This window comes from Phalacrocorax aristotelis, chromosome 2 (assembly GCF_949628215.1).
Source record: "Phalacrocorax aristotelis chromosome 2, bGulAri2.1, whole genome shotgun sequence".
In the NCBI taxonomy this organism is placed as follows: Eukaryota; Metazoa; Chordata; class Aves; order Suliformes; family Phalacrocoracidae; genus Phalacrocorax; species Phalacrocorax aristotelis.
In genome coordinates, this window is record NC_134277.1 from 75438222 (window position 1) to 75455403 (window position 17182).

Sequence of the window (17182 nt, forward strand, 5' to 3'; positions counted from 1 at the left end):
ATTAAACTGGTTGGAGTCCTGGGTCTTTTTATGCAACCAGAGGAAGATGCAAGGGGTTTAGCCTACGGAATACAACTTCCCTCATCCCCAACAGACAGGCACACATGCGCAACATTTGAAGGAGATCTGAGAGAGTTTCGTGCCTATTCATATGCCTGAAATTCAGCACGTGCATGAAACTTAGCAGGACTATGGTTCTTTTTGTATTTTTAAACTCTCTACGTGGCTTTTTAAAAGCTACAGGAAGGTGTTTAACTTCGACAACGATGCACTATGAGCACATTTAATAAACATATTTTCTAAAGAATATCAATTTTAAAAACCCATTTTGTGGGTAAGATTTCTTCATTGTTTCATGCTACTTATTTGATTTACTTTAAATGTCAGAGCCTTTCACTTCTGTTACTTTGATTTCCTTGCTGCCTCTCTTTTCTCTGCAAGGCCTAACTGACTCTGTATTTTGGCATAGTCTCCCCATCTTTTTCCACTTCCAATAATATTATTTAAACCTCATTGTATCTTTTGAAAAAAAAAAAAAACCAAAAAAAAAAAACCTGTGCAAAACCACACTGACCACTTCTTGTTTTTTGTAGTCTTCTTTTCAGAGGAACTGCAGCCTGCTGTATGGTGGCTATGAAGTCTCAGAAGTCCCAGCTCTCCTTCCACGCAAAAAGATTCCAATACATCCTGTTGCAGCATGATGCTCACAGACTTCCTCAATTCCACCAAGTGGATTTATTGAAATCCAGTGCTCTGACTTGACTGTGAGCATTTATTTCATATCAGGTTAAATTCAAGTTAATATTTTGCTCCCTTACGCATTATTCTCTTTTTCTGCTGTCAGTGACGTGTTCTGAAGTGTGACTTAGAAAGGCAACTAAACAAAAACATCTGACTTCAGGTTTTAAAGGCAAGCAACAAGCTGTTGTAACAGAAGACGAGTAAGAGAATGATGTTACAATGAAGAGATGCCTGAATATAAGTTAATTCAGTACAGACGGTAAAATGTGTTTTCAATACTTAGGAATATGTCTGATACAAATGTAGAAGATGTAGACTGGCAAAATTCATAAAGAAATCACATTTCTTGGAAAGTGAGGCATTCAAGAAGAGCTTATGACCATCTTAAGATTTTATTATTCTGAAGCAAAATCCTTTACAGATTGAGCTAACTGGAGGACTATTTCAGTTAATACCAGCAGCTGAGACTATGACCAGCTTTAGAATGGACGACATTTAACAAAACAACATTGCTCCAGGTGTTTAATGATTCTCCCTGGAAGCCAACAATGACATATACTTGAAGTTTCAAACTTCCATTCAACATGCTATTAGTACTTACACACATTTGTTTTTTTAACAAGTAAATACACGTGCATCAAGCTGTTTCTTCAGTATTCCACTTTACCAGACCTGTATGCTGTATTTTTAAAGCACATCACTGAAGTTGCAAAAGAAAATGTTGACATTAAACAGTTATTTGAAAACTGAGTGCACTGTTTCTGAAAAGTCCCACTCAAAATGACTGCAAACACAGAAAGAATACATTATTACTGCATGATTTACTTGCAAGTCATGATTTCCGTTATAAAATTAAACCTGCTCCTCACACCCCAAAACAAGACCACTTTCTATTAGTTGTTCTCTAATTATAGCTTCCTGCATCTTACATCAAGGCCCAAAATGAAATTCAGTGTCAAGTGCCAAATCTTCCCTGTTGGGAAGACTGTTCTTGACCTTTGTGTAACTACATCTTAATGGCAGCAAAATTGTTCTCTCTTCCCGAATCCCTATTGCCCTCCACACAAATTCAGTGACTGCTGGTGAAAAGAGGACCGACTATCAAGAGGGAAGTGGAAGACAGTGGTAGTAAGTCTGCAACAGCAAAAGACAGGAGTAAGAAGGATGCAGCAAAACCAATGACATATTGTGCTCCTTCTTGCTTCTGACTATGAGAGCGCATGTTCTACTATTCACTTATTCATATATTCAACTATTCTACTTAACACCAAATAATATTTCACTTGAACATTTTTTTTAAAGCTTCTACTAATCTTATAAACTCGGACCGCTTTTCTGTTAATTGCAGTGAGAGGAGAGCTTATTTCAAACGTGAAGGTTATCATCAATATTCCAACCGAAGGGAGAAACAAAAGATGCAGGAACATGCTTTAATTAAAAGAGAATCAAGAAAATAAAAGCCTCGCAAGAAATCAGACTTGCAACCACTAAAACCATAGAAGATAACAGGAAAAAAAGGTGATAATTTTTAAATGCAAAAGAACCAGTGTCCTTCTCCATATTGTATCTGAACACTTCTCAGTCAGCGGTACGTACTAATGTTTATTTTTTACTTCTCAATAGTTTATAGAAGTTGAGTATTCCAGTCACTTACATCAGTATCACTCTACATCTAGAAAGTAACAGATTGATACACTGAACAACATGAGTAATACTCAAATTTAAGCTGACATTTGCTAAAAATACATTTCAATGTATTTTTAAAAAATGAAACCGAGATTGCAGGACACCAATGAGTATTTCTTCATGAACATACATCCAAGAAGAGTGTATGTAAACAAAATTGGCCCAATCCCCACCACAGAACGAAATACACTAGACAGAAAACCATTTTATCAAGGTATTTATGACCAGAATTCTCACTCAGCAGGATGCCCTATACCATTACTCAGAGTTGTGTATTAACTTCTTTTTCAGTGAAATGTCTTCTGTTTTCCTCAGAGTCTTCAAAGGAATTGAAGCAGTACAGAAAAAATGGGTGACTTTTAAGCGCATTTGTCTTTCGAGTTGCCTGCATTGTGTTGTTGTCTATGTTTTCATCATTGCTGATGAAGAAGCTTGAAAACAGGTCAGCTGCAAGTGCATGCTGCTTTTAAATTTGTTTAGTAACTCTTCCAGTAACCTGTAAGAGGAAAATAGTTACAACTCTGGCAGATTCTGAAAGGGAACAATTACCAAAAGTTTTGGCTATTCTGTTTGTGACTTCAAGTACATTGTCTGCTGAAAAAAAGGCCCTAAAATTGGATCTAGTGAAATATCTGAATATTATAGGTATTTAGAATTACACCAAGTGTGCCAGGATGATCTGTGGCCGGAGGAGGACATAGCCACAGAGTTTTTATCAAGGTGATAAAATAGCCCTTTATATGGCTTTCCTTTCAGATAAAGATCATCATCTTGAGAGAAACATATTTGCAAAACACAGTGCCAAAAGGACCGGTAGAGCTTCATAAGATACTTCTGTAAGGAAAATCCAGAAACTGCCAGACTATGTACCATAAAACCAGCATCCCTCATCAAGGCTATGGCTTTTCGTGTGCAGCTGAATGGCAAATTCCAGTTCTTAAACTTGGCTTTGGAAGGTATTTCGTAGATTTCTCTTAAGTATCATGGCTGAAAGATCAGAGGTGGTATGACTGTTCTAGAAGAAACTAACTCACTGGCAACAATAAATTTTTGTCCTTTATAGACAAACTATGTATGAGTTCATTTTGGAGCATAACAATGTTTCATTTACATCTACATAGCTTTTAAGAAGGTACTTGGTACAGTGGATAATATTTATTATAATCCACAAACTACAGGTGTAGGACCAAGGCTGTTGATGGCTCTGCTGTAGAAGATATTTATTGTGACAGTGGAGATACATTATGAAGTTTTACAGTCTTGCCTGTGTGTTTTATTTTCCCCTGTATTCTAGGGAAGAAGGTGTTTGGCAAACTTTTTGCACTGTTTCAAAAACAAGCTAGATAGGGCAGACATGTTATCACCTCAACTTTTTGGAAAGCTATGATTATTGGACAGCCAGTAACAGCAGAAATTATCCTGTATGTTAAAAAAAAAAAACAAACAAAACCAAAACATAACCCAAACAAACCCAAGAACAACTTGAACCACAAAATCAGTATCTGCTTCCTCAGCAGGTCCTCTGGAAGATGACTATGGCCACATTCATCATTTAGTATCATAATAATGACTGTGAATGAACAGAAATTAACAGCTCTAAATCAGTGCACAATTGTGTGTTATTTTACACAAATACATGCAGATTACAATGAGCTGCCTGGAACAATGGCAATTGTGGTGTAATGACCTGGGAAACAGAACAAGTTTTGCACTGTCCGGGGCTCAGAACTCTGAGGCAGATGTAAAAATGATGCAGTTCTTGATTCTCATCTGTCCCATGAAGCTCAAATGCTTGTGACTAAGTGAAAAAAAAAATTCTACAGGTGTTTCGGAAAGTGTGAGTTGAAAGAACTCTCCTTACTCAAAACTGAGCCCTATCTTTAAGAAACCATAAGAGCTAAGGCAAGGAGGCATCTTGAGACTTGTTGTGGCTAGTGAGGAGTAAGAGTGACTAGACAGAGGACATCTGAAGAAGGCACAGTCCACGGGCTCCACAGTCTCTTCATGTGTCTACAAAATATTCTAAATTGTGACTTAAGTGCAAACTGATTTGATACAGTTCAGTTCCTGAAAGTACCGTAATACCAACCTCAGGTTCAAAACATCTATACTTATACTAATATACTCATTACAAATCCATCCTAGTTTTACTATGCTACTCTTTATTAAGCTATGCGTGTAAAGCAGACTACTAAATATTAGGTTGGATGCAGCAAAGCAGCTTGGTTGTCAAAGGTTGCTACAGTGGGGAAGGAGGAACCCAAAACTCCTTCTTCTGATGTTAACAATGAACCACAGACCCTTCGTATTTGTTTTTAAAATGACAGGCCAGTTATGAGAGTTCCCCACATATCAAGCTGGCAAAAACTTGGACTTTGTTCCTTGGCCATTTTTTTTATTGTTGCTGAATTCAGTAAGACAAGACAACGGACCTTACAAGAACTTTCGGATTAACAAGGAAGGCTAAAATATACTGCAATTACAAAATAAATACAAAGCTACATTGAACTGATAAGACTAGGATGGACAAGAAGGATATGCCACAAAGCCATCAGCTCTTCTGTTTAATTTAATAGGCCATGACGAACAAGGACTTAGCTTATTCTTAACTCTGTCCAAAGAGGCTTCTGCTCTCCTATTCAGAAGGGTCAAATACAGTGAACTTTAATCCTCTTATAACAAAGTTCTGATACAAGAGTAAAAAGCAATGGCTGCAGGGACCAGAAAAGGAACAAGATGATGCATTATACTCACTTTTTGTCAGTTCCACTTGAGAGTTGAGGCAAGGCTTCCAAAGCTTGTTTAAAGCTAGAGCTACAAGGAAAACAAAAATACTCATATTCCATTGGTAAAAGTCTCAGCACAGTTTTACCTCTATAAATTCTATGGAGATATGCTATATTTTATCCAGTCTTATTTCAATAAACTAACAAAATATTGCCTTGAGACCTGACATTCATGTGCAAATTGAACATAAAGCAGTCACAGGTTCAAGCAGGCCTCTTGACACTCCTAATGTGATGTATACCGTACGCCAACAGGAAATGTTAAATCAACAGCTGACTTAAGACTGTGCTTGACATCCTGGACTCTTCGAGAATTACGGATAGTTGCCAGCCCGCCTTCTGCCTCAACCTAAGTGACCATCAAATTATGAAGCACAGATAAAACATTGATTTTGACTTTCTGTGCTTGGTAGACCGGTTGCTGCATCTTCCCCTACAGAAGGGGGCCTACAGAGATAATTACAGTAGGTTTGCATTGAAGTAACTTAGACTCATAGAATAATTTATGTTGGAAGGGACCTCTGGAGGTCTTCAGGTCCAGCACCCCCTCTCAAGATATGGCCAACTTCGAGGTTAGAGGAGGTTTCTTGGGGCATTATCCAGTCAAGTCCTGAGTAACTCCAAACATGGTGTTCCCACCCCTCTCTGGGCAACAGATGTGCAACAGAAGTGCAGGGAACAATGCAGGATCTGCACAGATAGGTACAATCTTGTCAGCAGAAGATTAGTATGGTGACTTGTGGCAACTACTACTAGTGACAAGTCCAGGAATAAAAATCCATCTATGAAGCTCCAGCTTCCTGGGTTCACAGTGCTTTGCCCCTATGCTGATTAGGGACAATACCACTTCCATTTTATCCACTTTGAGCCATTGCCAAGTAGTTTTCATTTAGAGGTCTTTATCAATATCAGACGCTTAGAATAGGGAAGCAAGTCTTTTGAAATGGAATGCAGTGACACCATAGGACAGTATCTGTGACACTATGAAGACACATTAGGCCCTCAAGCCCTGAAATGTCTCCTACAAAACATTTATGTAAGATGACCAAATTACTATCTGCAGGAACATGTAAATGCCAATCCTAACAGAAGTGTAGGTAATTAAAATAAGGAATGAACCTGCCCATATCCAATCCCCAACATAATCACCTAGAAATTTCAATCAATCAACTTTACACAAAACTGATGACAGCTATCATAGCCCGTTTTTACATGCCTTGACTGCATCAACCACTGATGCTGCTAATGCTTTTCTTTCTCCCTTTATATCGTGTGTGTCCGACTATCTATCTTTGGTTTTGCACCTCACTGAAAAATGATAAATTGCTGAAAACCTTTTGAAGGCTTTCATTCTAAGAGATAGTGTGTAGCTGAATTCACTTTCCCTGATTATGTGGGTGGAGGAGGAGTAGGGTATTGCACACACTTGTGGAGAGCCCTAGTCCTCCACACCCCTAATAAGGGCATCCTGACAGTCTCCAGTTTTGTAGCCTCTCTGATGTGTCTCGCAGGTTCTTTGCCATGTGCTTTACAAGACTGCTGTGAAAAAAATTGATAAAATTCAGCGACATCTGCTTTTGTCTTGTTTTATCATAATTTTCCTCAGCAGCTATACTGTTGTTAAGAAGTTTTACCTTTTCTTTTTTTTTTGGTGGCAAATACTAGTTTGTGTCTAAAAATTCAAGTAACACCCCCCCCAAGTAATTAATTTCTTTCAACTAATAAAACCTTGCTAGTAATCTGTTTTGCATATATTAACCTAGTACAATACATATTCTATTTGAGGCAAAATTTCTTAATTAATTATGTGCTTTCGCATGTTCACCAAGGATTTCATTACATTAAAAAAACCAGACATTACAGCACGTCTTACTTGCTTTCAGGTGTTAGGTATATGGCCACAGTATCTCTCAACGCACAGATTTCAAGTCTTGCCTAAAACCAGAAATACAAATATTGAAACAATGACACAATGTCCTTTCATGAAGTGAATACCAGCATCCCAAAGCTTAATCTTTTTTAGAGGCAAATATTACTGCATGCTGCAGTTGTAAGTGGCCTTGGCTTTAACAGTTTGTTTCCTGTATTTTTGGTTGCCACACTGCTAGGTCAGGAGACTGTTAAAAGGAACAATTTCGTACTTTTGATTCAAGTCAAACTGTTTGTACAGTCACTACGTAGCAGTCTGAAAATATTGGTTTGTCTCTCAGTAACAGTAACCAGTAACAGTAACCTTCAATTCTGTTCCATCTCTTCTGTACTGTGACAGAAATACAGAAGGACACTACCTTAATTAGTCTGGTTTTTTTTTTAATAGTTTCTTTTTTTATTTTATTTTATTAAATACAGTAAGCTTAACTTCTCACAGCACGGCTTGGCCAGGGAGGAAGGAAACAAAAGAGCACAAAAATCTGTTAATACACATTTTATTCTTGGTTTTCCTGTTGAATTTATTTTTTTCCATCAGATGAGGAAGTCGAATGGTTGTGCTCTGCTTCTTGTCTGTCACCTGGTGGGCATACAAGCTTGGGGATTTTACTCCTGCACTGTACTGTGTGTCTAGGTATTGATTATCACCTAGGCAAACTATGGTAAAGAATAAACTCAAAGATTAAACAAATTTCACAGACTGCCCTTTAGTGTTTGAAAAGCAAATCATTATCATCACAGTTTTTATATGAAATAGAAATATTCTGCATGTGATTGATAATCGAAGTAAATTTAAAAATACGAAGTATACTTCATCTAAATTCATATTCCATTCTTGATCATCATAAAGATAAAATTTAATCCAGTCAGAAATTATAGAAACTGATCCACATTTAGACCCAACTAATACGACATTAATCATCCAAACCAAAACTTTTTATAATGCGACACAGACATCTAATTCCAGTTCTCATGATAGGATTTGGCTTTTAGGTCTTCCCCTCATCTCTCCTCTAGGTAGGAAGCCAGCTGAGATTTATGCTTTTTTAGTGCCAGAACTTAGTGGCACAAAATATGACATAGCAACTGACCAATTTTATACTCAAAAGAAATGCTTTTCTCACCATAGAACGTTTCACATCTCCTTGTATGGTGATCCAAGCTGATCAGCTTTGGACTTTTTGAAGTCCTACACATAAGATTTTGGAGTCTTCCCTACATTTTAGGAGGTATCAGTACCATGGGGAAGCTTCACATTCTCAAGTACCACAGCCTAAAAAAGCATGGTGAAAGGGCAAACCCTGCAAAACTGTGGGCCATGGGATGTGGGAACAGATTCAGGCTTCTCCTTAGGAATGGGTATTTTTTGATCAGTCTGACAAGGCTCAGATCACTCTCACACTGCTGCTGTCTGCCAGACAGGATTTTCTATGTTCAGAGGAACAGAAAATGACCATGAGCGATAGACTTACAGAAGAGAGAGAAAATCCTTTCAGTTATGGGTTTAGGCACCAAGTTCATACAGTGAGTTGTCTTGTCAAACAAAAATGACATACGGGTAGCTTTCTTGCTATTCTTTGATTTGGCTTTAAATAGGCAGTCAATCTTATTTGGCTGCCATCTTCCTACATTATTCTCTGTCCAATGCAATTACTACCAGCAACTGGAAAATAAGGCTTGCAATTGGATAATTATTTTCCCATCATAATGCAAGAATGCTGTCAAGTACAAATAAAACTGGGAGTTTGCTCTTCTTGCCTGTACAGCCACAACAATCACTGACTCAATAGGATTTATTTTAAAAAGATTTTTTCTTAGCGTCCTTTAAAAGTTACCCAATAGTAAGTACAGCTACTAACCCAGCTGTAAATGAAGACGGTAGTGTAAGAGTATCTAGTCTACCCGTGCTGCAACAAAATGTTAATGTAGAAATAGTTTAACAGGCAGATGATTAGTTTTGCAAAGACCTGCAAGATCATACTGCGTTATATTTTCAATATTTTTATCTCATAGCATATAGGTAACTTTTCATGCACTCAGACACAAAGACAACACTAAATTATAATCAAACCCAAAAACCAGAATCCAAAAGGGTATTAATCCATAAATCTGAAACAGGCTGTACACTAATCCTTTTTGGCTCCTTGCTTTTGCTGTTACAATAAATCCAACAAATACACAGATTGTACCTCTCTCTCTCATTCTCAGGTTTCTAGATTCACATGTTTGACGGCACAAAGCATTCAGGTACCTGTAAAGCTCCATTTCTGCTGAAGGATGAAACACACTGCATCAGTCGACTCAGTTCTTCAGAGACTGCTTCTACAACCCTTGAAATTACCCGAGGAACCAAGTCTTTGGAAATCGTAAACACCTGATTTTTATGAAAGAAGAATCATGAACACAACGCCTATATTAAGAGAAATATTTTCTACAGTAATATTTCAGTAAAAAGCATTAAACACTTTGAAAGGACCACTACATTATCATCAATGGACAAAAAAAATTTCAAAGCAACTGGAATATGAAGGATTTCTTTTGATGCTTGTCCCGTGCTTTGACAGATCACCTCTGTTAATAGCAGTGTTAACTATATGATATGTGATAGACAGCTTTCTTGTAATGCCTAAAAGCAGCTAGACTTCAAAACAGATGCTCTCTGCTAATGGATGCAGGCAGTCCGGTGGTTGTACATAGACTGCTGTTTTGTAGATAGCACCTTTAATTCAGGGTTGTGTGACTGACTGACCCAATTACACATTCAGCCACTTTTTACCCACATATTTTGCTATGTCTTCTAGAATCCTTTATATTTGACCGCTGTCAAATGTCTAGTGTCTTTACACTCTTTGGCAGAGATAAGCCTTTGAAAGGGTTTGAGAGTATAACGGTGTAATGGATTTTCATTTAGATTCTTCCACGGCTGCCATTTATTAGTTCCCTGGCAAAAACATTACACTTTACTGTTTTTTTTTTTCCATGCATCAAGAGCATCTTTTTAAGTGCTTATTTGTGCAACTTTTTAAAGCGGTACTTGGATCCTCTGTTTGAGGTTCAGCAAAGCAACTGCAACACATCAGCAACACAAAATTAAACGTTAGATCTATGCCTGAATGAAAGCATGAAGAAGCCAATCTTTCATAAAGGGAGCTTTAAGGAAGTGAGAAATTGTTGGTAAATTAAAAATAAAAACAAAGTATGATTTTTCTACACCCAATTGGGGAAAATGCAGGCCAAGAGGTTGGAATATAGGAGGAAGTGAGATTATAGGTTAGACAGACCAAACTTGTATCAAGACTTAAAGGTGATGATAAAGATGCACTAAAACTGCATAGGGTTGGGGGAGTAGATGCCACAAGGAACTGAAGATGATGTGACTGGAGTGGTGCAAGAGGGAAAATGAACTGTATAGAGTTTTTAAACACTCCTCCCCTCCCCAACTTCTGCTTTAAAATGATCTAAAAAAATTAGGTAGCAGAATGGTTTTTTGCTAGCATACCTTTGCTTTACGTGAAGTTTAGATCTCATGCCTGACAAGGAAATGTAGTAATTGACAGAAAAAATTCTCATACACGTGTGCAAAAGTAAATTAAGGGGGGAAACACCCCCCCCACATTTTTCCCACTAAATTAAGGTGGGGGAGGGAGATTCTTACACAGTTTTCAGTGATTTAAGTAATGAATTATTTATCAGGGATCCCATAAAGCTGACCCTTCCAAAAGGCAGCTCTGCACCGTAGGCTAAGTACACTGACCACATATATGTCAGTTATCAGCTGTTAACATTGCTAATTCAAACACTCAGCCTGTTTTAACTGTTTTGACCCACAAAAGCTAAGTAGGTGACATACTTAGCTGTACAGTAAGAAAAAACCCCAACCAGTAACAATTTGGGAAGGGGTCATCTCATTCAGCAGCAAATATTGCTGAGCAATTCAACACAAACATACCAGGAACATGCCCAAAAATCTTCTACTGAGAAGAGAATATTTGTGCCCACAACGAGCACTCTTGAAGTTACTATACAGAATCCAGGAAAAAAAAAATTTCTCAGCAAAGGTGAATCATCGCAAAATTTGCAATAAGGAGCCCTTATTTTGACTTCAGTTAAACTTGAATTCAAAGGTAGAAAACAATTTTCTTTCCACTTCAGTCCATGCTTGCTGTTCAGCTGATGGTTAATTTTTGCTGTTTCAAACTTCAGAAACTTGCAGCCTTGCTAACTAAATCTGACCCAGCTTACAGAATTTCACCAGAAAACAGTGGAAATAGGAGTTTCATCTTGACACTCTTTTTCATATTTATGTAATATTTGACATCTAGAAATTTATGAGGCAACACTATTTGGGCCAAAATTGGTATCAGTCTCAATGAAGTCAGCAAGGCAGTGCACGTTGCTGCTGTAGCATTTTAACAAGTATGCATGTTTATTGAATTAGCTCAATAAGTCACAAATGCCTTTGAATTTTTTAAAGCAAAAATTGTCTTTTTCATTTTTATTAATTTCCACTACACTGGAAATCAACATTAAAAAATAATGTCATATTGGTATATACTTTTGATGTTGCTTATTCCCTCATTCGAAAGCATCTGGTAAAATCAGCAATGCTTCTGTGAAAACTGTTGTAAGTAAATACTGAAATTGAACCAAAAATATTGCAAGTGATATTTAAAGTTTCTGAAAATATTTTAATTTATATGAATCTTTGTAATTTAAGGAGGAATAAAATAAACAAAAACCTCAAGTGAATCTCAGCAGCTTTTAATTAGATGGAAAAGGTAGAGCAGCTACACTTATGGTATTTTGCAAGGTAAGAGTGATATTACTACCCATGCTTATACCAGGAGCAATACTGATCTAGTAACACTCTTGATGATTAGAAGGAAACAATATGTAGAACAGAGGCTGTAATTTAAAGCACCATAGAAAATACCTGCATATTATCACAAAAGGCCAAATAACTCCAGCTCTGCAAGCGTATTATTTTAATAATAATATTTTAATGTGCACTCCCCATCATAAGCCATTACCTACCTAAGTATTTCAAACACAATTTGTGCTGTACAGAGATTCTAAAGCTTTCTGGCTTCAGGTTTCCACTTTTTATTCTATGTACAAGAATAACATATATTGCCTTTTTACTCTGAGTGGCATACGTTGAACATTTCTTCCAAAGCGAAGCATGAGCTCATTTTCATATGTTGTGGAAAATAAAGCTAATCAGAGAAAGTGAGCATTGTATCTCTCCATATCTACCTCTCTCTCTATATTTAATCTGCATGAAAAGGGAAGAATTGAGCTTTAGATTTCAGCTTTCCTCTTCATCAGATAGTGGAAACAGAAAGGTGTAATGGAGTGTTACTGAGGATAAACAGGAACTGTTCATCTCCTTCTGCCCTTAAAAAAGTTAGCAGTCGCGTACTTGGTTGGCTAAACCTAACCCAAAGCACTTACGTCTATAATGAAGACATTTCAACTGAGCTACAACTTTCAGGGATGATGAAAGGCAGGATATATCATGCAAAGTACACTGAAATTAATCATATGACTGCAAGCATGAAACATTCTGAAGTTTTTCTCACCTCTGCATGCACAGCAATGATATTCACTAATGCTTCTTTCAAATAGTTTCTGACACCTGAAACAAAACGAAAAAGATAATTAATTGCTGTCATTGTTTTCTCAACAAAGCCATAACATCCTACTGTTCAATACCATACTTTTTGTTTTCATTCTTTTACTAGCACTTTTGCAATCAGAGGCAGAAAGAGAAAGTTCCATAGCCACACCACCAGTCTATTTCCTTTTTCAAATCAAATGGAGAAAGGCACATTTCCTTACAGCAAAAGGTTAAAAAAGCCAGCAAGTTCCTGTTTCAGTATTCTTCTTCTCTGGCAACCCAATTTCACCAACTTTGCGATTTAATAAAAACCTAGCATTATTAAAAAACAAATTCTGGATGTCTTGCTAGAATACACGTACCACGGCACAAAACATGCACTACAGCTTGGTAAGTTCTAAAGAAACAGAGAAGACAGGGGTTTTTGTTCGTACAACAGTCTTCAAGAAGATCGTACTACTTTCTCAGCTTCTCTGACTGTAAATTATTATTACAGAGAGAGATAGCAAGGACTCTTTGTTTCTCTGAAAGTGGTTCAGAAGATATTACTCATGGCAGTTTATAGGAGATGTCATGCCTTAGTAGAAATTTCCTCTTGGGTAGGCTGAAGTCAAGTAAGCATTTTATTTACCAAGCATATGAAATGCTTGTCAATTTATACTAAAAAGGAAATTCTAAACAGAAGGACATCCAGCAGGGTACGCTTTAGTTAGGACAGGCTCTTAGTCCCCTATGCTGCTCCAATTCTGGAGTAACCTCCCAGACCTGGACCCCAGCTGTGTAAGATCTGAAATAGGCAAAAATTTAGAATTGCCCCATTTGCTTTCCTGGGCACTTCACTTTGTAGGCAAAGGCAAATTAGAAAGCATTTAACTCATTTAAGTATGCATAAATATTGGAAATGCAACACAAAATAATGAGAGGGTTACCGATCCACAGGACCTCAACTTCGGATTTCGATTATTCTAGCATGAATCAGAGAAAGTGCAACGAACCCCATTGCTCCCTTTGGTATATTCAACCAACAGTAAAAGAACAGAATTGTGGACAGAGACTGGTGAGACCATACAGCTCAGAGATCACAATGTGATTAAGGCTGCTGTCATAAAAATTACACAGTGAACCTTTAATCAGTTCATCTTACTTGCTCCACCTTTCCTCAGATAACACTGATGCAGCAACTTAATCCTGCTATGAAAAATAGCTTTAAAAGGAGTTACCTGAGATCAACAAAAGTGAGTTATTCTATGGGAGAAGAGAGTTGTGTCTCACAACCGCCATCTCAGTTGTGCTCATTTTTTTAACCACTGGTCCCACATCTCACCTCAAGATCTAAAAAGGAGATACTTGTTCTTTCTTACTTAGACAATTATGGAGAAACATTTAAAGAGTAGGATGGAAAGATGACAGGATCCCCCTCGCATGAGGTACGAACACTTTCATCACCTGCATCTACACTGTGCCACATGATGCAGCCTGGAGTTTAGATTGGAAGGTGCCTCCCAGAGGGCATCACGGGTCTCCTGTTGGAAGCAAGGGTGCATGGGGGAAAGCAGGAGAGATGCTGAACAGCGACGCTTGTTCCAATGCACAATCAGGATGTAGCTGAGCTCTGCACTGAGGCCTGTGTATCAAGACAGTCTCTGTTTCAAAAGTTCGTAGCGAAGAGCGTCAAAGATTTTACTACTCTCACTAAAAGAAGTTTGGTTTCTGAACATACAAAAGAATCAAGACCTTTTTAGGAGTGTTCTATTTTCACTCTAGAAGAGATGCAAATAACTGAAAAAAGTAAAGAAAAATACAAGCCTTTCCCCACACACTCCAAAACACCTCTAATGCCTTTTCTCGCTGTCTTTATTCTTTTCCTTGAAAAATCTCAGTCACTCTTTCCATTTAAACTAAACGAACGACAAGTCAAACAGCATAGTATACCTGGTTGCAAGCTTGTAATTTCTTGTTATCTTAGTGATTTTTTTGCAACAAGGAAGGAAGGGAGGGAGGAATACAGCAATACCAGAAATTTTATGAAACTGACTTTTTTTTCTCCTCCCTGTAACCTGCAAAACAAAGTAAGAATGCTACACACCACTCTTTGAACCACACCAAAAGATCACAGGTATATGTGGAAATGCAACACCCCCTTCCTTCTTCCTCTTCTAGTGTTTTCCTTCTTGTACTTCACTCTGCCCCAGTTTAAATCCTTTGCAGGCTTCATATCACAGAGGACAAAATTTGTATCATGTCCCACAAGCAAACACAACTTGACCAGGCACCGAACAGTGGTATGCAAATCACATCAAGAGCTACAGCGTGAATTTGAGAGCTGGTTTGCAGTTAACCTCAGGGTGCAAAGCGTTGATCTTGGTCTGCAAACCCATGTGGTATTCAGCTTTTGGCTGCCTACTGGCCTCATCTGGTGACAGTAGGATCTTTCATGTGGAGACTGTGTGTTTTTACTTTTGCACAAATGCCGCGCAAGATTAAAACTTTGAATGTCTCCCTTCTCTATGGATACCTGAGCACCACTGGAGCATGTTCATTAGTCAATCAAAATTTCACTTGTGAATTAAGCAGCATTTCTTTGCCCCAACTAATTGTTCTCCACTGAAGCATCTCACTCAAACCCTGGGGCAGCTGGGGAGCCACAACGGAAGTAAAGAGAGGGGGCTGCAATGTCAGAGAGGGCAGCTGTGTGTCCTGCAGAGAGGAGGACAGCTGGCTGAGCTGGGAAGACATGGTATGAAAGAGGCAAGTGAAAAGCTGGAACGTACAGACACCAAAGCGAGTGGGTTGTGTAAGAGGGTGGTGGTGTTCCAAGGAAGAAGCCTCATTTCCCACCCAACCCACTTAAGTGTGCCTCTTCTCATGTGTTCATGCAACTTAGCTCAGGATAGGAGCTGCTACTTCTCTCTGCTGCTGCTGCGAGCACCCAAATTAAACAACTTTTGACTGTGCTAGTAAAAGCTGCCCATCAGCGATGTCTGTAGAAACCTTCCACATTTCTTAGAGTCAGTCACTGAGTTACTGTAACCAGGTACCGTTAATTTCTACAAGCATGAAGTACTAATGTCAGCAACATTAGCACCAGGTATTAAATACCATTGTCTGGTGGTGCACAGCTTAGATAGAAAATGGTCATTTATGTCTTCTAACTGCGGAATTCAGAATGAATAGACTAAACAGAATTGAGGTGGAACCTATGGTAAAAATGAAGTGACAGTAGCTTAGTATTGCTTATTGCTAACTTCTTACATCCCAGCTGTATGATAAAACTGTTAACTTAAACCTCAGTGAAAGGGCGTAAGCAGACATATTTTTATCTTGCATCCTTGTACCACATGCAAGGACGAATGGGTGAACTGAGAGCTTAAAGGAGATTATGTCTTGCAGTAGCACTAACTAGGTGTTCCTGACCTTTCACAGCAGGTCCGGTCCTGCAATGACTGCAGGATCAGGGGTCTTAGCACAAGCTCAAGCGTTTCCCCAGTTTCTTAGACAGGTTTTGCAATTTAAGAGCATATAATTCAGCACAAACTGTGCAAAGCTACGCAGTTTAGAGACAGCCACATATATGAAACTGTAGTTGCCTTAATTGCAGCATCTAACAGTCTAAAAGACCTTGTCTTGTTAAGCTAAACAAACCAAAGATGGCAAGAAAATGCAATTGCACTCCAAAAAATGCCAGTAAGTGGAACCAGACAGGGAAAGAAGGGAGAACTAGCTAAGCTGATGAACAATACTGGCACAAGAAAGGAAGGTATAAATGAATTGACCATCAGTAATCTTAGGCTGGAAATCAAAGGTAACTGTGCAACAGGTTTGCTCTGACTATGCTATTAATTATGCAGTGTTGTGACAACCATTGCTGTCAGGCAGTCAGTTTCCTATCGTGAATAGAGCTTAAGTAAAAAGGGTATTTCCCCCCAGCCCTTCTTTTTTTCTTATTTGTGAAGCATTTTCAGTTTTGCAAGTGGAAACAAAGCCAAACATATCTGAATGTCAGGACCTGCAGGCATAGTTAATAACTGTACTATATTTTGAAAAATTACAATTAAAAAATATCCAATTTCTGATTTATACCACTGCGCTGTTTGTGGCAGGCTTTGTTGAAGCAATGTATTACTTTTCTGGAGTACGATTCACTGGCAATACAAGCAGTGGTATCCAACTGTGAATATGTTGTGAAATTCATTTCAAAATGAAAGAATTCTGTCTAGAATAAAATTTTTGTGCAGCTTTCTCTACAACTGTTCAGCAACCCACGCAATTACAGTTTTCGGGACACCATGCTGCCAGTCCTATTATACAGCACTGAAAGCTAATGCGCCATATAACTGTAGGTTGCAACTATTAGGCTAATCAAGTGAAACATAACATTCTTAAGTCTAAAATACCTCTTATTTAGCATATTGAAGCACAA

General features: G+C 38.1%; 1 protein-coding gene across 1 annotated transcript in view; it reads right to left on the bottom strand.

The window, feature by feature from the left end:
• Positions 1–1114: 1114 nt before the first annotated feature.
• Positions 1115–17182, bottom strand: part of EXOC2 (exocyst complex component 2) — a 134867-nt gene continuing 118799 nt past the window's right edge. The window contains exons 24-28 of the mRNA XM_075084156.1: positions 12725–12780; positions 9394–9516; positions 7087–7148; positions 5182–5241; positions 1115–2923 (exon numbers count right to left, since the gene is read on the bottom strand). Coding sequence (XP_074940257.1) covers positions 2830–2923; positions 5182–5241; positions 7087–7148; positions 9394–9516; positions 12725–12780 — 395 coding nt within the window. The 3' untranslated portion in view covers positions 1115–2829. The remainder of the gene's footprint in view (positions 2924–5181; positions 5242–7086; positions 7149–9393; positions 9517–12724; positions 12781–17182) is intronic.